Raw genomic sequence first — 23,509 nt, 5'->3', positions numbered from 1 at the left:
TCTTCCCAAAAAGATCTGCAGATTCAGATTCTAACAATTTCTAAATGAGCATCAACACACTGATTATATACTCTTTACAGAAATGCAAAAACCAGTAAAAACCAAGACAGCTTCTAGGGGAAGGATACCATTCTCCCGGATGTTGTGACTCATATAAACCTGGAGTCACAGAGACAATCTGGTCCTAGAACAAGGGTAGAGAAATTGAGCAATGGAGTCAAGCCAGCTCAGAAGCAGGCCCACATCTTTGGACACGTGGTTGACAAGAAAGGTCCGATTGTCAAACAGTGGAGACCGGGTGGTCTTCTCAACAGAAAGAGTTGGGATAGTAGGCTGTCCACACAGGGAGATGATCCTCATACCACACACAAAACTCAGTAACAAGTGGCTTGTGAATCTCAATGTAAAAGGGAAAACAGTAAAGTTCCTAGAAGTAATAAGAGGCAGTATCATTATGGCCCCCACGTAGAACACATACGTTAAAAGTTCAACAAAATATGCAAATGGAAAGACTGGCTAAAAATTGGTTAAATTTGACTGTATTAAAATCAAAAACTATTGTTTATCAAAAGACACCACTAATCGAGCACATAGGCGAGTCACGGAGTGAGAGATTCTGTAGTACAGATAGCCCCCAGACAGTTCTCTACCCAGCATCATGAAGAACCACAAATTAAAAAGAAAAGAATGACAGCTCTGTAGAAAAGCAGGCAAGAGACTTGAACAGGTGTGTCCTAAAAGAAGATACCCAGATGGCCAGTGAACACAGGAGAAGGTACTCAATTGAATTAAGTATTATCAGGGAAATGCAAATCAAAACCACACTGAGCTATCACCTCACACCTGTTAAGATCACTGCTCTCAAAAACAAAGGACTGCAAGTATTGGCCAGGATGTGGAGAGAGGGGACCTTTGTGCAGTGTGGTGTGAGTGTAAATTACTACAACCATTATGGAAAACAATGTGGACCTTCCTCAAAAAATTAAAATAGAACTACCATATGATCCAGCAATCCCACTGCTGGGTATATATTCAAGATAATTGAAAACAAGGTTTGGAAGAAATACCTGCTCTCCTGTGTTCATTGCAGCGTTATTCACAATAGCCAAGATATGGAAACAACCTAAGTGTCTTCACAGATGAATGGATAAAGAAAATGTGATATGTTTGCACAGTGGAGTACTATTTAACCGCAAAAACAAGGAAACTACCATTTGCGACGACATGGATGAACCTACAGGACATTATGCTATATGAAATAAGCCAGGCACAGAAAGACTACACGATTCATTCCTCTCATATGCAGTATCTAAAACAGTCAAAGTCAAAAACAGTCAAAGCAGAGAGCAGAATGGAAGTTGCCAGCGGCTGGAGGGAGAGGGAAACGGAGTTACCATGGAGGGCATAAAGTTTCAGTTATATAAGCTGAGTAAGCTCTAGAGCTTTGCCACACAACATAGTGCCTATAGTTAACAATAGAGTATCATGCTTTTAAAAATGTGTTAAGACAGCAGATCTCATCTTAAATGTTTTTTCCATAATTAAAAAACAATAAAGAGCCACAATAAGATGCCATCACACAGCCCTAGGGGTGCTCAGAGGCTGCCGATGGTGGGGGCATTGGCTCCTGCTTGGGGAAGCAGCTTGGCACCCTTACATAAAGCTAAAGGGGACCAGTGACCAGCAGCTCCCCAGTGGCGTGTGCCTGGCAGGACACGGGCCTGCACACACTGTGCCTCAGTGTTAGTCGTGGTCCCACCCAGCCACAGCCCAGCGAGTACCAACACAGAACGGATGCGTGCATCATGGTGCAGTTGTGCAAACAATAACAAGGACACATCTCACAAACACGGTGAGAGAGGCCAGGCACCACAGAATAGAGTACCATTCCATTGATAGAACGTGCAGCACAACCGTCATGTTTAGACAGACGAACAGTAAGGCCGGAAAGAAGAGCAGTGGAGGAAATGTTGGTCAAATTAGTTTACCTTTGTTGGGCCGGGCAGGGGATGGGGACCAAGGGAGTCTGGGGGCACGAGGGAGGGCATCAGGGTCCTATTAATCTCCCCATTCTCACCTTTTATTTTTTGAACAGTTTTCTTTTTTGTGTTCATTTTCTTTGTGTTTTTTAAAAAGACAAAGTGGGCTGGGCGTGGGGGCTCACACCTGTCATCCCAACACTTTGGGAGGCCGAGGCCAGCGGATTGCTTGAGCCCAGGAGTTCAAGACCAGCCTGGGCAACATGGTGAAACCCAGTCTCATACGAAAAATACAATAATTATCCAGCTGTGGTCCGAGCTACAAGGAAGGCTGAGGTGGGAGGATTGCTTGAGCCCGGGAGGCAGAGGTTGCAGTGAGGCGAGATTGCACCACTGCTCTCCAGCCTGGGTGACAGAGCCAGACCATCTCCAAAAAAAAAAAAAAAAGGTCGGGTTGCATTTTCAAGTAAGGAAAACTGGGCTCCAAGGCCAAGTTTGAGAAACACTGTCCTGCCACCTCTCAGATGCCCACAGTCCCTGTGAGCCTGGTGGAGGCTCCATGAGCTCCTGCACAAGGCACTGTGAGACTTGGTTATACTGCTGGGGTTCTGGATTCCTCCCACAAGGTCACTGACCAGCCCTGGCTGCGCTTCTGACCATACCAAAGACTGGGGGTCTGAAGGCTTCAGGCTCCTGCTCACTCCTGGGCATGGAAGTGTGTACAGCTCACTACTTAAACTCTTTAATTTTGAAATTTCATTGAATAACTTTTGTCCAGTGCAAGATAGACAAGAGCCGTATCTTTCTGGAACTGTCCGTGCGGGTGAGGGTGTGGACAGACAGATGACAGACAGGCAACAGCCACAGCTGATGGTCACATGCTACAGAAGACACAGAAGGAAGGGTGGTGCTGGTTCAGCCACAAGGGACACTATGGGAACAGGGACCTGGAGTTGCGAAGCTGGTGGCTCAGAGACCTGTGGGAGGCGTTACAGGAAGCAGCAGCCAAGGCTGGGCTAAGCTGCAGGCAGGCAGGAGCCTGGCGTGTCAGGAAACAGAGAAGACCAGCATGCTGGGGCCATGGCCAGGCCGTGTAAGGCATCTTTTTAGCCAAGGAAGAAACAGGTAGATAGGACTGGAGTACCCTGGTACAAAGGCGTTTTCCCCATTTCTTCTAGATTCAGCACCCTATAAAGACCAGCTGTCCTCGAAGGAACAACCCGGCTTTCTAGCCGGTCAGCAGCTCCTGAGCCAGGCGGGCCCCAGCAACCCTCCTGGGGCACCCCCAGCCCCTTTGGCCCCCTCCTCCCCTCCTGTGACTGCTCTGCCCCAAGATGGAGCAGCTCCAGCCACCAGCACCATGCCAGAGCCAGCGTCAGGAACTGCCATCCAGGCAGGGGGTCCAGGGACACCTCAGGGGCTGACCAGTGAGCTCGAGACGTCTCAGCCACTAGCGGAGACTCACGAGGCCCCGCTTGCTGTGCAGCCCCTCGTGGTGGGCCTAGCACCTTGCACTCCAGCTCCAGAGGCTGCCTCAACCAGGGACGCCAGTGCCCCAAGGGAGCCCCTGCCACCTCCTGCGCCTGAGCCCAGCCCCCACAGCGGGACCCCACAGCCCGCCTTGGGTCAGCCTGCTCCCCTGCTTCCTGCCGCAGTGGGGGCTGTCAGCCTGGCCACCTCCCAGCTCCCAAGCCCACCCCTGGGGCCCACCGTCCCCCCACAGCCACCCTCAGCCCTGGAGTCGGATGGGGAAGGGCCGCCCCCCAGGGTGGGCTTTGTGGACAGCACCATCAAGAGCCTGGACGAGAAGCTGCGGACTCTGCTCTACCAGGAGCACGTGCCCACCTCCTCAGCCTCAGCTGGGACCCCTGTGGAGGTGGGCGACAGAGACTTCACCCTGGAGCCCCTGAGAGGGGACCAGCCCCGCTCAGAGGTCTGCGGGGGGGACCTGGCCCTGCCCCCAGTGCCTAAGGAGGTGGTCTCAGGGCGTGCCCAGCTGCCCCAGCCCTTGGTGAGTAGCTGCCTTGTCCCAGAGACACCGCCCTGGGTCAGGGTCAGGGGCCGGAGCCCGGGCGCAGGCCCGGGGGTGGGCAGGCATCTTGGCTATGCAGAGCCGCCCTCCCTCAGGGCCCGTCCCTCTCTTGGTGACCCACCTACGTGTGTCTGACTCACCCATGCATGTTTTGCAACAAGTGGCCCCTGTTTGGGGTCATGCTTGTGCAGCGTCAGGTGACTCAGCCCCATCCATGCACACAGAGGGGCTGGGGCAGCCCAGGGGCAGCTTGAGAAGAGGGGAGTGGATTTGCAGATACAGCTGTTGAGATGCTGACGTGTGAGTCTCACGGCTCTTCTCTTTTTGTGTTTCTTTCTCCAGATGGAGAAGTCAGAACTGGCCCCCACTCGAGGGGCCGTGATGGAGCAGGGCACGTCTTCGTCAATGACAGGTAACAGCTTCCTGCTGAACCCTGCGTTCACAAGGTGCTGCCTGGCTTCCTTGCCCCAGAACCTTCTGCATCCGCACCCTCGTCTTTCATCTGTTAAGGCATAAAAGCATTTCTTAAAGATCCTTTTATCTGTAAGGGATCCTTTAGCATCTAGGGTAGGGCCCAGACACAGCAGGAGCCTGTCATGATTTAATTCAAGCTTGTCCAACCTCTGGCCCATGAGCTGCATGTGGCCCAAGATGGCTTTGAATGGGCCCAACACAAATTGGTAAGCTTCTTATGAGCTTTTTTTTTTTTTTTTTCAATTTTTTAAAGCTCATCAGTTATTGTTAGTGTATCTCATGTGTGACCCAAGACAATTCATCTTCCAATGTGGTCCAGGGAAGCCAAAAGACTGGATGCCCCTGACTTAATTAAAACCTACTGAGTTCTAGAAGGAGCCACATGCTAACACTCTAGAGAGATGAAGTCCTCTGGGGAAATGGATAAAGCCCCAGTTGGTGGGTGCTGTGATGTTGCAGGGACACATCACAGCTCCTGGACTCTCCAGTGGCTGAGGGTCTGCACACGTTCCGGTGGACCCACCCCAGCCCTTGCTTTTCTTCAGCAAGGTTACAAGATGCCCACAAAAACCCAGCCTTACTTCAGCTATAGCAGAGCAGTGCGGTGGGGGGGCGCTGTGACTGCTGGGAGCTCCAGGTGCCAGGGCAATCCCTGAAGACCTGCCGTGGGGCTTTCCCTTGTGGCTCTTGGCTGCCAGTGTGTCTCTGTGGAAACGCCTTTGCTTTGCTTCTCATTTCATTATCTGCATGCCTCAGTGTCCCTTCTAAGGGAGCCGGACTGATCTTGTGAGGTCTGAGGTTCCTTCTCAGCCCAGGATTTCTTGGGGGATGGGCACACTATGAATCAGGACTCCCCCGAGCCTCCTAACGGAAACCTCAGCGCACATCAGCCGCAGGCGGGACCCCGTAGTCCCAGGCCACATTTATTTCTAGACGCCAGACTTTAAGAGGGGTCGGGGCAGCTGGCTCTGGGGTCAGAAGCTGTGCACGCAGGGAACTGGTGATGTTTAGCCTGAGGAAGATGAGGGACGGGGCAGAAGCAAGAGCGTCTTCGCAAAAGGGTGGAAATGAGAGGTTGTGTTGGAGTGCCAGCCCTGATCACGCTGGGCTGCCTGTGGCGCTCCACGGACTCTGACTTTGTGCTCTGAGATGTGTCCGTCCCATGGGCCCCTTTGGCAGATGAGCAAACTGAGCTTCAGTAACTTGCAAATGATATAACTTGTACTCCAAGTCCATACTCTTTCCAGAGTGTGGAACTCATGGGGGAAGCTCCAAGGAGACAGATTCTAGTTTGGCAAAAGTGACCTTTCCTGGAGGTTGGAGCCATTTAGAAGTAGAGAGAGTGCGATTGACAGTGAACCTCCTAGCCCTGGAGGTGGGCATGGGGATATGAGGAGGGGAGTCAGGTGTTGCATACGGCTTGGGGACACGTGACAAGGACTGGATTGGGGCTCCTTAGGAATCTGATTTGGGTGTTGTTCCCTTGTGAGTTTCCACATGGGGTGTGCAAAGGAGACACGTGTACATGTGCGGGCGGCCCCAACCTCCCCAGAGGCTCCATCCGCTGCTGCCACCTTCCCCACGGCGCATAGGTCTGGCTCATGCCCTGGCCTACCCACGAGTTTCTTTTGTCACATGAGGGTCTCAGCTCAGGCGAGGCCCCCATGTCAGCTTGCTTGGCTTTTCTGGTTGCCTCTTTACGGCAACCCTGGGAAAAGCTGGTCAGAAAGAGCTCCCTAGATGGAGAGCACCGGAATAGCTGCAGATGCAGTGGGTGACAGTTTTTGAGACACCGTGGGAGCAGGGCTGGAACCCAGCCCCATTGATCTGCGCTGTGGGACCCTCTCACATCAGACGATGGGATGAGACAGGGTGCTGGCCTTCAGGTGCACAGAGAAGGCCTGGCTGCATGAGGTTGCCCGGGGCTGACGCCTCTTCTCTTGCCCGGGTTTATTGGGCATCTGTCATAGAATGCCGTGGGGCCAAGACATCATGGAGTATTTTTAGTTTCCAAAACTGCTGTGAGCACACACAGCTGGCTCCTCCCAGTACCCACTTCCATTGTCCTGCCTGTCTGGAGGCACTCCCATGGGATCACTTTGGGCTGCTTCGGGTCAGCTGTGAGCCATCTCTGCCTCTTCCTCCTCCTTCAGCCCCAGTAATGTTTCTGATCCCATAGCAGAGTCGTCTCCCAGGAGTATGCTGGGCTATGACAGAGATGGAAGGCAGGTGGCCTCAGACTCCCATGTGGTCCCCAGCGTCCCCCAGGTAAGGGCGACTTGACGACCCCCTGGCTGGTTGGCAGGGTTTGCTCTGTGCTGATGTTCACATGAAACCTCTTCATCTCCGCTTGTTTCCCAAGGATGTACCTGCTTTTGTGAGACCTGCACGTGTGGAGCCCACAGACAGGGATGGTGGAGTCGCTGGAGAAAGCTCAGCAGAGCCCCCGCCAAGTGACATGGGCATTTCCACAGTGGGGGGCCAGGCTAGCCACCCCCAGACACTTGGCGCTCGAGCTTCGGGGTCCCCTTGGAAACGTCCAGAGCAGCAGGATGTCAGCTCACCAGCCAAGACTGTGGGCCGTTTCTCGGTGGTCAGCACTCAGGACGAGTGGACCCTGGCCTCCCCCCACAGCCTGAGATACTCTGCCCCACCCGACGTCTACCTGGACGAGGCCCCCTCCAGCCCCGACGTGAAGCTGGCAGTGCGGCGGGCGCAGACGGCCTCCTCCATCGAGGTCGGCGTGGGCGAGCCCGTGTCCAGCGACTCTGGGGACGAGGGCCCTCGGGCGAGACCCCCGGTGCAGAAGCAGGCATCCCTGCCCGTGAGTGGCAGCGTGGCTGGCGACTTCGTGAAGAAGGCCACCGCCTTCCTGCAGAGGCCTTCTCGGGCCGGCTCGTTGGGCCCCGAGACACCCAGCAGGGTGGGCATGAAGGTCCCCACGATCAGCGTGACCTCCTTCCATTCCCAGTCATCCTACATCAGCAGCGACAATGATTCGGAGCTCGAGGATGCTGACATAAAGAAGGAGCTGCAGAGTCTGCGGGAGAAGTAGGTCCTGCGGGCAGGAAGTGTTGCCCCTGCCCCCGGGCCATGGCACCACTTCCCAGTTGTGAGGGAACCCTGGTGCCAGGGCTGAAGTCCTGGCCAAGCAGCGCCCACTTGGAGCTGCCAAGCAGAGACAGGGGAGTGATGAAGGCTTTTTTTTTTTTTTTTTTTTTGAGACAGTCTTGTTCTGTCACCCAGGCTGGAGTGCAGTGGTGCAATCTTCACTCGCTGCAACCTCCACCTCCCGGGTTCAAGCGATTCTCCTCCCTCAGCCTCCCGAGTAGCTGGGACTACAGGTGCCTGCCACCACGCCCGGTTGATTTTTCTATTTTTAGTAGAGACGGGGTTTCACCATGTTGGCCAGGCTGGTCTCAAACTCCTGACCTGAAGTGATCCACCCGCCTTGGCCTCCCAAAGTTCTGAGATTTCAGGTGTGAGCCACCAGGCCCAGCATCCCTGTGATTTTGAGTAGACAATCTCCCACTCAGAGTCCTCCGGGCTGGGCCGGCCCCCACCCTGCTGTCTGCCTGGCTTCTGGCTTCTCTGGGTGCCATGCCTCCTCCTGCTGCCCTTGGGGGTATGTCTTGGGGGATCACTGAGGCATGTGTCTTCCTCACCCTGTCTGCCTCTCATCTGTCTCCTTCCCTCTTTCTTCCTTTCTCCTTCTCTCTCTCTCCTCTTTCATTCCTTCTCTCCCTGTCTCGCTTCCCACCACTCTGTTTTTGCCACACTCTCTCTTCCTATCTGTCTCTCCTTTCTTTGTCTCTGTCTCTGTCTCTCTCTCTCCCGCCCTCCTTCTTTCTCTTCCTCTCTCTTTCTCCATGTCTCTTTCCCTCATCCAGCAAATATTTATTCTGTCCTGCTGCGGCTGGGGGGTTACTGGGATGTCCTTCGGGATGGGAGGGCTAATACCAAATTCACCAGTGCCTGAAGGCACGTTTGTAAGTCATGTCCTGTTGGAAATCACAGGCTTATGTGGGAAGAGCCATGCACATCTCCTCTCTCTCCTGCGAGCCCTCTCTGCACAGCGTATGCACAGAGGCTAAGAGAGTGTCTGCCCAGGCTGGCGGGGTGGTCAGTGCCATACATTGAGGATATAGTGAGTGTCTCTGTGTTCGTGGAGAACTGAGGAGGGAACTGGAGCTGCTGGGAGAGGCAGGAAGGCAGGGATGGGTGGAATCACTGCTGGTCTTAGAGGCCTCCAGGAAGGTGGCCCCCACTGGCCACATGGCCCAACAGATCCTTGGTGGAGGCCAGAGAGTGGACGGAGCCCAAGGTGGGTATGACCTAGAACCTTTTGGGATAGAGGGCAGCAGATCCTGGGCACATTTGCTCAGCAGGAATGTTATCCTGGGGAGCCAGTGGTCAGGGTCAGCAGGCACAAAGGGGAGCTGAGATGTTGCCAAGCCACACCCCAGCTGTGGCTGCTACGAAGAGAAGCTTTTAGGGGTCAGGAAGGTGTGGATGTGAGAACACTGGGGAGAGGAGCTGCTATAGGCTCTGAGAGCCTGGGTGACGGGCCAGGAGCCAGAGACAGAGGGTAGAGATAATGGGGTGGGGACTAGAAATGGCAGAAGTGGTTGGGAGCCAGGGGCAGGTGGGGTCTAGGGAAAGGGCAGGGAGAGGACCAGAAGCACCTCAAAGGAGAGACTTCCAGGATCCTAAGAACAGGAAGTGGATGCTGGGAGGGCCGTGGAGTCCAGAGGGAAGTGGGGACCATTTAGGAAAGGGTGGGGAAGATTTTCAGCCTCAACTGGGAATTGAGGTGACTTGGCATCTGATAGACAGTAGCCAGCAGCTCCCCAACCTTGCTTTCATTTGAACCCTCTGAATACCGAGGTGCCTGTGCCTCATTGCAGCGTTTCTGCCATGAGCGTTGGGGTTTCCTAGGGCTCCAGGAGCCCTGTGCTGAGCCCAGCCTGTGCTTTCAGATGTCCCAGGCCGCGGGGCTCTGTGGTGAGCAGCCCAGGGGCAGCTTGGAGTGGTCCAGGGCACCCCCTGTGTGGGAGCCACATTGCAGTCTGGGACCGCGGGAGCTGGACCATGTGGGTGCGGCCTCGGAGCAGAGTTCCAACCTGGATAAGCTCCAGCCTGGATAAGACGCTCCCCTGCCCACGCAGCCGCTCCCCAACGCTGGGGCAGTCAGCACTCTCTTGAAATAGTACTCCCTTCCACAAGATCATCTGATGCTGTGTCTCTCTGGTGTTTGTAGGGAGAAAGCCATTCAGAGTTTTATTTTTATTTATTTATTTTGTTTAGTAGTTAGAGGAAGTCATTACAAAAAAACAAAAAGCCTATGTGGCAGGTGTTGAAATTCAGGAGTAAAATCAGAACTTGCTTCTTCATTTCCGACCTTGAAAACTACCTGTTTTCCTTGCCGTCAAAGGAAGACGAGGGGCACTTGGGGTGAAGGCAAGGGGTTACAGGCCTCCAGCCAGGGCCCCTGGGGTGGCCTTGGGCCTTGCAGAAGCTCAGAGCACTGTGATGCAACAGGGAGGCCCAGCTTCTCCCCTCCCCTCCCCATCCTCTCCTCTCCATCCTCCCGTCACCATCCTCCCCTCACCTTCCTCCCCCACCTTCCTCCCCTCTCTATCCTCCCCTCTCCATCCTCCCTTCACCTTCCTTGTCTCTCCAGCTTCCCCTCACTTTCCTCCCCTCTCCATCCTCAACTCACTTTCCTCCTCTCTCCATCCTCCCCTCACGTTCCTCCCCTCTCCATCTTCCCCTCTCCTTCCTCCCCTCACCACCCTCCCTTAACCATCCTCCCCTCACCATCCTCCCCTCACCTTCCTCCCCTCTTCATTCTCCCACCTTCCTCCTCTCCGTATCCTCCCCTCACCACCCTCCCCTCACCATCCTCCCCTCACCTTCCTCCCCCTCCATCCTCCCATCATCTTCCTCTCCTCTCCATCCTCCCCTCATCTTCCTCCCCTCTCCATCCTCTGCTCACCTACCTACCCCTCCATCCTCCCCCTCCATCCTACTCTCAACTTCCTCCCTTCATCTTCCTCCCACTCCATCCTCCCTTATCCATCTTCCCCTCATCTTCCTCCCCTTCATCCTCCCCTCACCTTCCTCCCCCTCCATCCTCCCCTCACCTTCCTCCCCTTGGCCTCCTCCCCTCACCTTCCTCCCCTCTCCATGCTCCCCTCTCCATCCTCCCCTTACCTTCTTCCCCCTTCATCCTCCTTTCTCCATCATTCCCTCTCCATCCTCACCTCACCTTCCTCCCCCTCCATCCTTCCCTCACCTTTCTCCCCTCTCCATTCTCCCCTCATCTTCCTCCCCCTCCATCCTTCCCCCACCTTCCTCCCCTCCGCACCCTCCCCTCCGCATCCTCCCTTCAGCCTACTCCCCTCCCCATTCTACCTCCCTCGACCTTCTTCCCCTCTGTTTCCTCCCCTCTGCATCCCCTTGGCCTCCTCCCCTTGGCTTCCTCCCCTCTGCATCCTCCCCTCCCCATCCACCCCTCAGCATCCTCCTTTCACCTTCCTCCCCTCCGCATCTTCCCCTCCACATCCTCTTCTCAGCATCCTCCTCTCGGCTTCCTCCCCTTGGTGTCCTCCCCTCGGCGTCCTCCCCTCTGCGTCATCCCCTCTGCGTCATCCCCTCCCCATCCTCCCCTTCCCATCCTTCCCTCCACATTCTCCCCTCTGCATCCACCCCTCCGCATCCTCCCCTTTGCATCCTCCCCTCGGCATCCTCCTCTTGCCTCGGCAGTTCTAGACTCTGCCCTTGCCCATGGTCAATGAGCCACCTGCATTTCACCTGCGGGGTGATGTGGGACCTGTTGCAATGGGCTCACATATGGTGTGGCATGGCCTCTGGAAGTCAGTGAGCGTCTCGCTGACTTCTTCATGGCGTGTTGCATTGGTCTGAGCTGCCTTCCACTCTCCGTTTCCCCTGTGGAGGAAATAACACACATTTGCCTGATAAATGGAGGCAGTCTCCAGTGCCTGGCACCTGCTGATTTCCCCTCACCTGTGTTCATGTTTGGGACTTTCATTGCAAGTATCAATGTAAGCATTCCGAGTCTGGGTATTTGGAAGTTTGAGGCTTCTTAGCCTGGCCCGTGCTGTTGGGCACGTCGATGCCAGAGGCCCACCACCTTGGCACCTCCCGTTTAGATATGAACAAACAGTGTCATTTTACAGCCCCTGTGTGCCGCTTTGAGTGGCCCAGGCCAAGGCACAGGCAGGGTGCCCACCCTTCATCCCATGTTCTCCCATGCCGCCTCCCTCCTGGAGGGGCTGGCGGTGTTGGAAACACCGAGGAAGCCCATTGGCGCTCCCTCCTGTCCCCTCCTGCAGGCACCTGAAGGAGATCTCGGAGCTGCAGAGCCAGCAGAAGCAGGAGATCGAAGCTCTGTACCGCCGCCTGGGCAAGCCACTGCCCCCCAACGTGGGCTTCTTCCACACGGCACCCCCAACTGGCCGCCGGAGAAAAACCAGCAAGAACAAGCTGAAGGCGGGCAAGCTGCTAAATCCCCTGGTGCGGCAGCTCAAGGTCGTGGCCTCCAGCACAGGTCGGCCTCCAGGTGCAGGGCTGGGATGGGAGCGGGCCTGGGGACCCCTGAGTGAGCCTGGGAGGTAGGCTCCGTGCAGGTGTGACACCCTCGGACCTGGAAGACCACTCGGGGTTGTCTCCTTACTGAATCTCCTTTCCCTGGAGCAGGGGAGTCATTGCAGCATGAAGGCAGCCCTGGTCCTCTGTCCTCATGCAGAGAGGCAAGGCCCGTGAGTGGGCAGGGGCTGCTCAGCGTTGGGCCTGAGACCCTAGGCTGTGGGCTGTGCCAGGGAAGGCTGCCCTCCCTCACCTGCTCCTCTGCAGGGCACTGCGTGGACGGATGGTGGCTGCTTCCTTTGACCCATTTCTTGGGTGTGTGCCAGCCGAGCAACTGTCGTTAGGGGCTGGGGGAGGACGGGAGGATGGTGATGATCTCCCAGTCTTGTTAAAGGTGACACCTAGTCATTGAGTGGCACTGGCCTGGCCCCAGGCAGCCACCAGCCCACGTCCCTGCATGTCAGGGCTTCCTGAGGCCTCCTGAGCAGCACTGCAGCCTGCTTGCTGGTGGAGAGCCCTGGCAGTCTGGGCTGGAGCCCCTGTGAGCCCAAGTCCCCAAGCATGCCAGGCAAGCCACCGTAAGCTCACTATAAGCCCACAACCTTCAGGGCACACAGCCATGAATTATACCCATTACATGAATTCAGAGACAGTTCCCAGAGCTAAGGGAAGACTGAGATGAGAAGTACACAGGCCACTGTGTGCCTGGGTGTGTCTTCTGTCACTATATTTGCTCAACGCAAGTCCAGCATGGCAGTGGGGGCTGGTAGAGACTGGGCACTTTCTTTGCTCTTCCCCATCACTCCTCTGTGGGAGATGTGGCCATGTGCCTGTGGTCTGCAGGAGACGTGAGCTTCCCCAAGGTCACCCAGCAATGAGCAGGCAGAACAGACTCAATCCACACGGCCCCGACCCGGCGGCGCCTCATCGTGCCTGTCGCCTCTTCTCCCCCCGCCCAGGTCACTTGGCTGACTCCAGCAGAGGCCCTCCCGCTAAGGACCCTGCCCAAGCCAGTGTGGGGCTCACTGCAGACAGCACGGGCCTGAGTGGGAAGGCAGTGCAGACCCAGCAGCCCTGCTCCGTCCGGGCCTCCCTGTCTTCGGACATCTGCTCCGGCTTAGCCAGTGATGGAGGCGGAGCGCGTGGCCAAGGTGATTTCCAGCTTGCCTGTCTCCGAGCATGTGCTAGCCATGTAGGGCCTCAGTGGTGTCCCCAGGAGCACGCCCGTGTTGTGTAGAGGGGTTGCAAGCTGTGGCAAAGGCTGTTAAGAGGCTTCTTTTAAAAAGGATAAAAAAAAAAGGCGTAGTCTTTGGATGAAAGGAATGGAATTGTCCCATCCACCACCAAGTCTTGCTTGTAAGCAGCTCAGGGGGAGGTGATGCTTTGCTAGAGTGGACCTTGGGGAAGTGGCTAGGACTGGGGAGGGCAGGGGACCTGGCATCCGGCTGTGTGCTCCGGCGCCAGTTCCCAGGCACTGGCTGCCCCACCCCCACCCCCACAGCGGAGCCAGATGGTGCTAAACACCGGGTCCTTCCAAAGTCCAGAGGGACGGCTGGGGGGACGAGGGCACAGCTTTCGAGCTGGGAGTTTGGCCTTGAGGAGGAAATTCTCTCGTCAACGCTGCGTGGACAGCAGCAGCTGCTCAATAAGGTGCTCTCCTGTCCTCACCATCTCTGTCCAGAGAAATCATGGTGACCATGAAGCCGCCCCGCCCCGCCCACCCCACCCTGCCCGCCCCTCTCCGGGCTGCTTCTCTTCTGCTCTCCCGCTGCCTCCTTCCCATTACATGGTCAGTGGCTTTGGTGCTCCGGGCTGGGCTAGATGGAGCCGTGGATGTTAAGTGACGAGGCTGGTGTGGCTGTTGGTGTGGAGGAGGAATCGCAGCAACCTGTACTTGATGAGTGTCTCTTTGTTTTCTTCCCTTTATATTCATTTGCAGGCTGGACGGTTTACCACCCAACGTCTGAGAGAGTGACCTATAAGTCTAGTAGCAAACCTCGTGCTCGATTCCTCAGTGGACCCGTATCTGTGTCCATCTGTCTGTATTTGTTCTTTTGTATTTTATCACCTCCTGGCCCTTGGTTTTCTCCCCCCACCCCCTCCCTGTCTTCATTACCTTTCATACATTTCATAGGATGCCTCCCCCACCCAATCAAAGTCACCTATTTAATATCAAAGTGGAACCCCATGAGCCGGTCCCCTGGAGCGGCGGCCGCCAGCGCCTACCCCCCAGCCCCACACAGCGTGTGTGCATGCTCATGGCTGGTGCCTGGGCACGGAAAGCATGTGCAGCGGCTGGCCTGCCTTCCGCCCCGGGCACCTCTGCCCAGAAGGACTGGAGCCCTTTGCATTCTTTTCGTCACCTCATTTATTTAATTTTTTTTTTTATGTTGGATGTAGTTTTTTTTTCTGTTGCAATTGTGGCAAATATACATGTCTGCTGTCCCCAGTTCCAGCGACAACAAAAAGACAACCCCAACCTCCTCCAGATGCACAATGTGTGTCACGCGTGTCTGGACTGTGAAGACATGCACATAGCGAGCCTATACGGTTCTAAAGGTCACTGGAGGGCGTGGTTTCTGTACCAGGGCCAAATCCCAGCACCCAGTACCCTGCACACCCACCGCCCTGTGCCCTGCATGTGGAAATGCTGAGAGAACGTGCTCCAGTTCGGGCCTCCCCAGCCCCTCCCCACTGGAAGGGCAGGTCTGGTCCCCTTTGTCATTGCTCCTCACCCACTGCTGTCTCCAACCCCAAATAGGAGAGTGATGGCCACCTGGGCAGCTCTTCTTTGGAGCATGCATCCTGCTTGGCCGGCTCCTCCTCCTCCAGCCAGTGGGAGCACTTTAGTTGCTGTATTTTCCTGTGACCTCCCGTGACCGCAGGGATGAAGTCAATGATGCAGTTCCTCCAATTGCTACTAAGCCAAAACCCAGTCCCAGCCTTGCTCAGATCCCCTGGAACACAGTTAGTGCCCAGGAACTCCATCTCCAGGGAAGGCTCTGCCTGCTTGGGGCCATCCCACAGCACGCAGTTTGTTTTTAACCCTCAGGACGATCGGCCAGTGAACCAAAAGCTGTGAGATTTTTAGGCTTTTGTCTTTTTAACAGGAAAATTAAGCTTTTTAAACAATTGGATTGGATATGCTGGTTTGGGGCACGTGACTTTTTGCTTGTACAATAAAGATACATTGTGCTTGTTGGGAGCCAGAGGCCATGCCTGTGGGAGGCGTCCACTGCCATCCACCCACCCCATCAGAGGTCCACGTGGGTCATCATTCTCCGGGCAGGCAAGTCGAGGACACAAGGGCCATGTAGAAATGCCAGGGCCTTCTCAGGGCTTCCCGTTCGCCTGTTTAACAGGCTGCCCTGTTTCGGCCACCATGTCATCTGGGCTGTTGGTCTGGGGGTCTGGGTGGCCTGGTGTCTGGTGAGTTGCTGAGTTGAATCTGGGGAGGAGTGGGCGCCTTCCCCCCCATCCCTGCGTCTCTGGGTCCTCTTACGGCAGCTGGCTGTGGTTCCTTCTCCGCAGCCGGTTCCCGGCCCTGCTGGCCTTGTGCCTCACTTGCTGCTCCTCTTCCGGCTCCTGCGTGTGCGGCTCGATCTGGGGCTGTCACTGGGGGTGAGGGCACCTGGGAGACTCAGTGCAGGGTGTTGGTGTCAGGTATGGCGCCTACCCAGGCCCCACTTCCACCCCCATGCTGTGTTTTGTGGTATTGCTTGTTTTCACGGCTTAGCCCCCATCAGGCAAGTCTTAGTCTTAGTCTTTTTGGGCCATAATGTGTCCCCCAGTTCCCCCACACTCTGAAGTTGCTGGCCGGGGAGAGCCCAGGTGGGCGTCTGCCCTGGTCGCCTCTCAAGCCCTGTCTGGATCAGCTCCAGGCCTCCGAAGTCTCTGCCACTCTACTGGGATGTGGCTGGGACTGGCCCCTCCTGTCTCTGTGCCCCTGGGCTGTGGAGGCTGGACTTCTTGTTGAGCCATCCCCTGGCACATCTGCTGCTCATGGGTAAACCCCCAGGGCAGCCCAAAAGAGAAGGGAGAGCTGTGGGGTCTGTGAGGAGACCAAGCACCTCCAGGGGAAAGACTGCAGGGGTGGGGGCAGCCCTGTGAGCGCTGAGAGGCTGAGGACTTGGGCGGAAGCTGTGGGATTGCGCCGGGCTTGGAGGCCGGGAGGGAGGGATGCAGGCAGGGGTAGTGTGAGCAGATGGACTAGGAAGATGGTGAGGTCAGTGCATGGAAGACGCCGAGGGGTCGGGGGTCGCGCTGCAAGTAGAGGAGGAGCAGGGTGGATGCCAAGGTGCGGTTGGGGGGGTCAGCCGGCGCAGCCAGCCCAGGCTTTGCTCCCTAGAGCCTGGGGAGAGCTTTCAGCTCACTGCCCTGGTGTGGGACACTCCCACTTCCTGGAAGAGAAACAGTTACAGGAAAACAAAGTGTGTTAAATTTTGAAATATAGAAGGATCCTGGCCTCTGTGAAGGTCAGAGAAGATGAAACGGCCCCAGGCAGGGTGGGTTGAGGCCAGGCCAGAGGATGGGCTGCGGGTGCCCAGGTGGCTGTGCCCAGGGATAGAGCAGGGCAGTGCAGCAGGCACCTCCAGGGGCCCGAGCTGACTCAAGGTGCAGGACAGGGAATAAAGCAGTGGAGGCTGGGAGCAGCAGGTGGACAAACCCCTAGGGAGTGCAAGGCCCTGCTTAGAACCCCTGTGAGCTGGGCCCCTTGGCATAGACCTCTCACCCAGCTTGCAGATGCCTCCTTGTGGTCAGCAGATGCTGTGGGGAGCTCACATGACCCAGTGCCCCAGAGCAGTCTCCCTTTTTTTTTTTGAGACAAAGTCTGGCTCTGTTACCCAGACTGGAGTGCAGTGGCAAGATCTCAGCTCACTGCAACCTCCGCTTCCCTGACTCAAGCAATCTTCCCACCTCAGCCTCCCAAGTAGCTGGGACCACAGGTCTGCACCACCACACCCAGCTACTTTTTTGTATTTTTAGTAGAGACAGGGTCTCACCATGTTGGCTAGGCTGGTCTAGACCTCCTGGGCTCAAGCAATCCACCCACGTTGGCCTCCCAAAGTGCTGGGATTACAGGTGGGAGCCACCGCACCTGGCCCAGTGCATTCTAAGGGATGTTGGCCTTGGAGCCAGGGAGAAGGGTCAGGTGCAGATGCTGAGATGGCACCTCTGGTCGTGGTTCTGTTGGTTCTGCTTGTCAGAAGCTGGGGTCCTTCTGGATCTTCCCACCTGACCGGGCATGTGCTGGCACCCTGTGGGCCTTTCTCTCTGCACACTGGTATCTCTTTGGGTTTTCTCCACATTGGCTGTTGGCTGCAGCATGTTTGGCTCAGGGACCCTCCGGTGTCACTGCACGATGCCTTCTAGGCCTTCTCCCACCGTGGAATGCTTTCATCCCTCCCGGTGGGGAGAGAGTGCGTGCTCAGCGAGGCTCTTTGCAGCGGTGTTCAGGAGGCCTCAGGGTGGAGGGCATCCAGAGAGGAGGGCCCCCACCCTGCACTGCGCCCACCAGGCCCTGACCTCTGCAGCCAGGGTGGTCAGTGCTGCGTACCACTGTGGGCTGTCTGTGGAGCAGGCCTGTGTGCAACGGGGCCTAGTGCAATGTGGGGTCATTTAGCTCAAGGCAACATGAAAACAGCCCCAGGTCTCCCTGGGCAGAGCCAAGGCAGATCCTGCTTCCCAATGCATGCTTTGTGGACAGTTTTTGGCTCAAGAACATGGTTGTTCAATACGTAGACACCTTAAAAGGGGTTTTGTCCCTGGATGCCCATTTTTCTCCTGTGCCAGAAAAGGGAGCCAGTGCTGACCATGGCGGGGGCTGACCCACCTGAGGGTGCGCGGGAAGTTGTGGGGGACTGAGGTGAAGCCGCCAGGGCACCCATGATGGGAGGTGGGCTGCCCCAGCTGTCCCGTGGGCTCCTGGGCAGTATTGAGCCCTGTGAGGTGAAAAGCGAATGTGAGGATTGCTCAGGGGCTGACCACTTTTTAGTCTCCCTGTCCCAGGCACACACCCTCAGTTTGAATCCTTCTTGGTTGAGATGTCTTCTTGGCCACAGGCTGAGGGTCTGGATGGGGCAGGTGCTCGGGCTACCCAGAGGGCAGGGCCGTTGACCCAAGAGCAGGCTGTTTTTGTGCCACGGCTGGAGTGGGGAGGGATCCTCCACTTGCGCCTGGGGGGCTTCAGCTGATGTCGGCTGCACAAAAGCAGGAGATGCCAAGTCCAAGAGCCAGCCCTCCTGTCGTCCTGTGTGCTGCCACTTTTACATTCTGGGAAGAAAGCAGCGGATCCCCCAACAGCTGGGATGAGGCTGCCAAGCCCCCGCCCCAGCACCACTGAGCAGTCCAGGGCCTTGGCGCCGCCTCTTCCTGGGCCTGGCTGGGGATGGAAGCCCCACAGGGAGACCGTCTTTGGGTGCCATCTGCATGGTGGGCAAGTGAGGGGCAGGGCCCAATCGAGGCCGAGGCTCTGGAGAGGTGGACTAAGGAGCCACCTAGGGACAGACAGGGCTGTCCAGAGTGTGGGGAGGTCTCTGCCCCAGCCCAGTTGTCTGCAGTGAGTGGCGTCCGACAGCATGGCCTTGAAAGACTGGCACCCATCAGTTTGTCTGGAGGTCTAGGAGCCGTCTGCACACTGGTCACTGGGGCCCAAGTTTAGGAGGGGCCCAAGTTTAGGAAGGGCCCAAGTTTAGGAAGGGCCCGTGGAGGGCTCCATGGGCCAGGGTGGCTCTCTGGCTCTGAGCAGGTGCCGTGTCCTCCAGACACTCCAGACCCCAGGTTCCCAGGGCAGTGAGTGAGTCCCAGCTCTGATCGCAGGTCCAGGCTCCCTCTGGTGGTTCCCAGCCGGCAGCCGGCCTGTTTGGTGGTGTTCTTCCCAGCATGGCAACAGCCAGGAATTAGCACTGAATGTAGAGTTCCAGCCACACCAAGAGCTGCCAGATAGGCACAGAGCAGCTTTTTGAAGCACCTGGCTTAGGACTGTCTACATGGGACCATGGGCCACAGCCCCCCACAAAGCCTGCCAGGGAAATTGGTGCTCACATAGTGCCCCGACATATTGGATCCCAGCCTAGCCTGCATCACAGACTTCAGGGGCCCCTCCTGCACTACAGAAGACCAGCCATACCTCCCCTGTAAACTTGAGTGAGCCACCGAGGGGATATCAGCTCTGTGTTCCTGGCAGGGTTTCACCTCAGAACAGAGCAGCCAGGGAACAGCCCTTCGGAGCTGCTCACCCAGAGCCCACTGGTCTGGATCCCTTCCGCTGGGCTCCCTCCTTTTTATTTGAACAGTAAAGTCTGCAACAGAACACCACCTCACCTTTCCCCACACTAGCTCAGGAACAGACAGAATGGACTAAAAATAGTTGAGCTAGGTTTCCAAGTCCAGGATGCACAACTCAGGCCGAGCTTGGGCCAAGGAGCTGGACGACAAGTTGACCGCTGTCCCCCGAGGCAGGAGGCATGAGCCCTTCTGGAGAAGGAAGGCAGACGTTGCCAGGTTTTCTGAGTCCTTGCAAGATCAGAGTCGCTCCTTTTTAGGTCTCCCGGGAACAGCGCTGAGGAGCGTGTTCCTGCTGCAGAGGGAGTGTGCTCCTGGCAAGGGGCCGTGGGCTGGAGTGTAGACAGAGCCTCTGTGCTAGTGCGGCTTTGCCGAGTGACCTTGGGGAAGTCTGAGCCTGTGCTTGCCCGTCCCAGTTCTGCCTGCCTATAGGATAAGCAGGGATGGCCGCGCCTTCTGGCCCAGCCTGCCCTGGGGACCTTGTCCCCACCAGGCTGGGCACTGACTGGCTAGGACATTGCATTCAGTGTATACCAGGTGCCCTCTGGGTAGTTGGGACCAGTCGGTTTAGTGGCGGTCCCAGTTAGAAGGAGGCCAGAAATGTTCCAGGCTGAGGCCTTGCCCTACCCCTTGTGGATACTGACTTGTTAATGAGGCGGTAGTGTCCCCAGACATTGAAGTCAGCCCCTAGATAGAAACCCTCGAGTCCCCTACTCAACACTTGCCGCTGACCTCATCTGAGGCAGCCATCTGAGATCCAGACTTGGCCTCCAACCTGCAAAACAATGTATCTTTTTGCACTTGGAAAACCTCCGATGGGCTTTGGCGGCCAAGCCCAGCTGTGCCCAGCTCCATTCCAGAGCTCCTGTGGCCGACTCAGCAGGGTGTCCTGCCTCCATCAGTGGGGCTCCCAGAAGCCTGATGTTTGAAAGCCAAGCGGTGTGCTTTGCTTTTTTCTTTTTTTTTTTCTTTTTTCTTTCTCTTTTACTTTTCTTAGAATATGCTTCTAGAGACAAACACTTCTCCCTGAAGCTTAGGGGCTTGGCCCTGGCACCTCTGCCCCCTCGGCGAAGCTCGTGGGAGCCTGCACCCTCTCTCCAGGGGCTGCCCCGTTTCCCCCGGCCGGGTCGGCCCTCTCTCTGAACTGCTGCCTGTGTCTGCCCCTCCCTGCACACTGACGACTTTTGCTTAGTGTGGTAGCGTGTCCCAGTGTGTGCTGTTCTGCCTAACCCTGTGGTCTTGTGTCGTTTCTTTTTCCCTTGCAGGGTCTGCCCTGAAGCGTCTCTGCCTAGGCAAAGAACACAGCAGTAGTAATTATCCGGGTTTTTTCCCCCTTTGTCCTCTCTCATCGCATGGGCTTTCTCGTGTGGCTAGCGCACATCAGGGTTCCCGCGGCCGGGCGGGCGTGGGCCTGCCCTGTGCCTGCCCCGCGCCTGCTCCATGCCTCTCGGCCGGGCACTGCTTCGCTTCTGCCTGGCGGGATCGCTGTCCTCGGCTCCCCCGTGTGTCTCCGTGGCGCCTAGAGTTTGTGCGGTCTCGCCAGTTCACATCTAACGGGCTTATCTTTCCCCGGAACACCCGCAAATTGCCAATCATTAATTGGCTCCTTTTCCAAAACCGTAGGAATGAGTATTTCCTTGAAGTCCTAAAGATGAGTGCCTCCCCACGAGGAGAGATGCCAGGACTGAGTGGGTATTAGTCTCCTTGGGCCACTCACCTCTCTCTCTCTCTCATCTCTCTCTCTCGAAAAAATATTTTTTTTCTTTTCTGGCTGAACTTTTCATGTAGGAATAGCTCCATGTGTGTCAAATCTCATCACTAATTTTTAATTGTCTGTGTCTGTGCTTTTTCATTGCTAGCCACTAAAGTCCACTACATTTTGGGACAGCTTGTTTGAAGAGATGGTCATTAGATTGTTTATCTATGCAGAAAATTTTTGAATTGGCTTATTCAAAATTGCCAACGAGAAATTACATGTGTTGCATGGAAAGGGTATGATTTAAAATTTTTAAAGTCTCATTTTAGTCCCTTAAAAAACGCTTTGAATGAAGCAGCCAAGTGCTCTGGTGTGCTAATGGTCAGCAGAGCGGCTCCCAGCTCCCTCCTGCAGCAGGGCGTTGGCCGCAGCCCATGGCAGGAGCTGGTGGGGCCGCGTCAGGCAGCCCCAGGCATGGGTACCCTTTATGAATACCTTCCTCGAATGCGCTGGTCAGGACAATTTCTATGTCTGGAATTCCAAACAACCAGACCATTAAAATTCATGGGAATGCAAGTCAGGCAGCCCTGGCAGGCATTTTCCCGTGGGCCAGGGGGCTGCCTGCAGGCCAGCCCGCCGTGTGTGCTGAGCGCTCTGCACACGGTACTCCACCGCCCCGCGTCCTCATGTTATGGCTGAGGATGCACAGGCCAGAGAGAGCCCGAGGAACCTGACTCTAGGCACCATGACTCGGAAGCCCAGTGTGTCTGGCTGTGCCAGGAGTTTCCTGAGCTCTCTCACACGTGAGTCTGGGGATGGGCAGCGGTGGGCACAGAGTGGATGCTGAGCAGAGGCTGCCGGCTGCTGCAGAGTCCTGTCCCCTGGCCTGGCTTCTGAGGTGGGTGATGGCCACCTGGCACAGCCCATGGAAATGCCCCACCATGTCTGACCCTGGGCAGCCAGGCCCCTTAATCCGACCGCCTCTTGAAGCAAGGTGCTGCCTGGCCCAAGTGAGACCATTGTCTCAGCTGTCACGTAAGAATGAATGCGGCCAGCCCACTGGGGGCCTGGGCGCGTGTGTGGCGTCACCAATCCTGGCCTGTGTGTGACTCCCCAGGGTCCTCCACCAGCAGCCTGGCCCCAGGCCCTGAGCCAGGCCCCCAGCCCGCCCTGCACGTCCAGGCGCAGGTGAACAACAGCAACAACAAGAAGGGTACCTTCACGGACGACCTGCACAAGCTGGTGGACGAGTGGACGAGCAAGACGGTGGGGGCCGCGCAGCTGAAGCCCACGCTCAACCAGCTGAAGCAGACCCAGAAGCTGCAAGACATGGAGGCCCAGGCAGGCTGGGCTGCCCCTGGCGAGGCGCGGGCTGTGAGTGCGGGGCGGGTGGGGCGGGTGCTCCTGGGGTGGGGTAGCCTTGCCTCCAGCATTTGCTAGTGCCCTGTGTGGCAGAGGGGTGTCCAGTTAAGCTCTTCATTTTCATGATCCAAGTTCATTCTCCCCACAGCCCCAAGAACTAGGCTTCTCCACTTTACAGATTGGGAGGTGAGCGACGCGCCCACAGCTCCGCAGCTGGCAGGTGGAAAGGACAGGCCAGGCCAGGCCGGGGCTGTGACTCCACAGCTCAGATACAGCAGCTGCCCCAGCCTGGGCAGCCCAAGCCCCGCACTCAGAGCAGGTAGCCCTGGTCTTGGCAGACAGGCCCACCTCTGCCTGGGTTCTGTTTGTGCCCAGGCTGGAGACCAGGGCAGGTGTGCATGTCACCCAAGTGACACCAGCATCGGGCCATAGTTCACACGCACCTGAGCCAATGTGGGGTGGAAGTGAGGACCTGCTGTCCTAGGTTTTCACACCTAACTTGTTTGATGTCAGCGCGAGTTGGAGAAGCATCTGCTGTTTTTCAGCTTTCTGGAGGGGTTTGTGGAAGACTGGTGTTATTTCTATCTCAAATATTTAGTAAAGGTCATTTGTGAATCCATCTGGGCTGGAGTTTTGTTTTTGTATTTTTTAGCGTGGGATACTTTCCTCTATGATCTTTTACCTTAAAATTTTTCAAACACACAGAAGAGTGAACATCCATAGGACCCACTACGTACACTCTAATTGATATTTTTGCTGTATTTATCACACACCTGTTCATTCCTTGAGGGTACAGTTGTTACTATGGATTCAATTTCTTCTACACTTTTAACACCATTTGGATTTTCTGTTTTGTTTTGTTAAATTCTGCCTTTCTGGCAATTGGTATCTCTCCTCTAAATTTATCTAAAATTTTAAATTAATTGCCATAAAAGTATCCATAATAGCTATTATTTTTTCCATTTGCAGGATTTACAGTGATGTCCTGATTTCATTCCTGATGTTGGTGATTTCTGCCTCCTCTCTCTCTGCCTCTCCTTCGCTCTTTCTCTCTCTTTATGCAATCTCCTT

General features: G+C 56.1%; 1 protein-coding gene across 26 annotated transcripts in view; it reads left to right on the top strand.

Annotated features, from left to right (window-relative positions):
• The window catches only part of WNK2 (WNK lysine deficient protein kinase 2), a 138,223-nt gene that overhangs the window by 102,091 nt on the left and 12,623 nt on the right, over nt 1-23,509 (top strand). For 4 of the 26 annotated variants that reach the window (XM_054658264.2, XM_016961178.4, XM_016961173.4 and 1 more), the window contains exons 20-28: nt 3,158-3,990; nt 4,354-4,423; nt 6,665-6,753; nt 6,848-7,536; nt 11,844-12,058; nt 13,056-13,247; nt 14,036-14,134; nt 20,646-20,690; nt 22,194-22,450. In XM_054658264.2, coding sequence (XP_054514239.1) covers nt 3,158-3,990; nt 4,354-4,423; nt 6,665-6,753; nt 6,848-7,536; nt 11,844-12,058; nt 13,056-13,247; nt 14,036-14,134; nt 20,646-20,690; nt 22,194-22,450 — 2,489 coding nt within the window. Of the gene's footprint in view, nt 1-3,157; nt 3,991-4,353; nt 4,424-6,664; nt 6,754-6,847; nt 7,537-11,843; nt 12,059-13,055; nt 13,248-14,035; nt 14,135-20,645; nt 20,691-22,193; nt 22,451-22,586; nt 23,058-23,509 lie in introns of those variants that run through there. The other 22 variants (XM_054658268.2, XM_054658267.2, XM_054658265.2 and 19 more) reach the window with 17 other exon arrangements.

The sequence above is a fragment of the Pan troglodytes genome, chromosome 11 (genome assembly GCF_028858775.2).
Source record: "Pan troglodytes isolate AG18354 chromosome 11, NHGRI_mPanTro3-v2.0_pri, whole genome shotgun sequence".
Taxonomy (NCBI): Eukaryota; Metazoa; Chordata; class Mammalia; order Primates; family Hominidae; genus Pan; species Pan troglodytes.
This window is presented reverse-complemented; position numbering and strand designations above follow the sequence as displayed.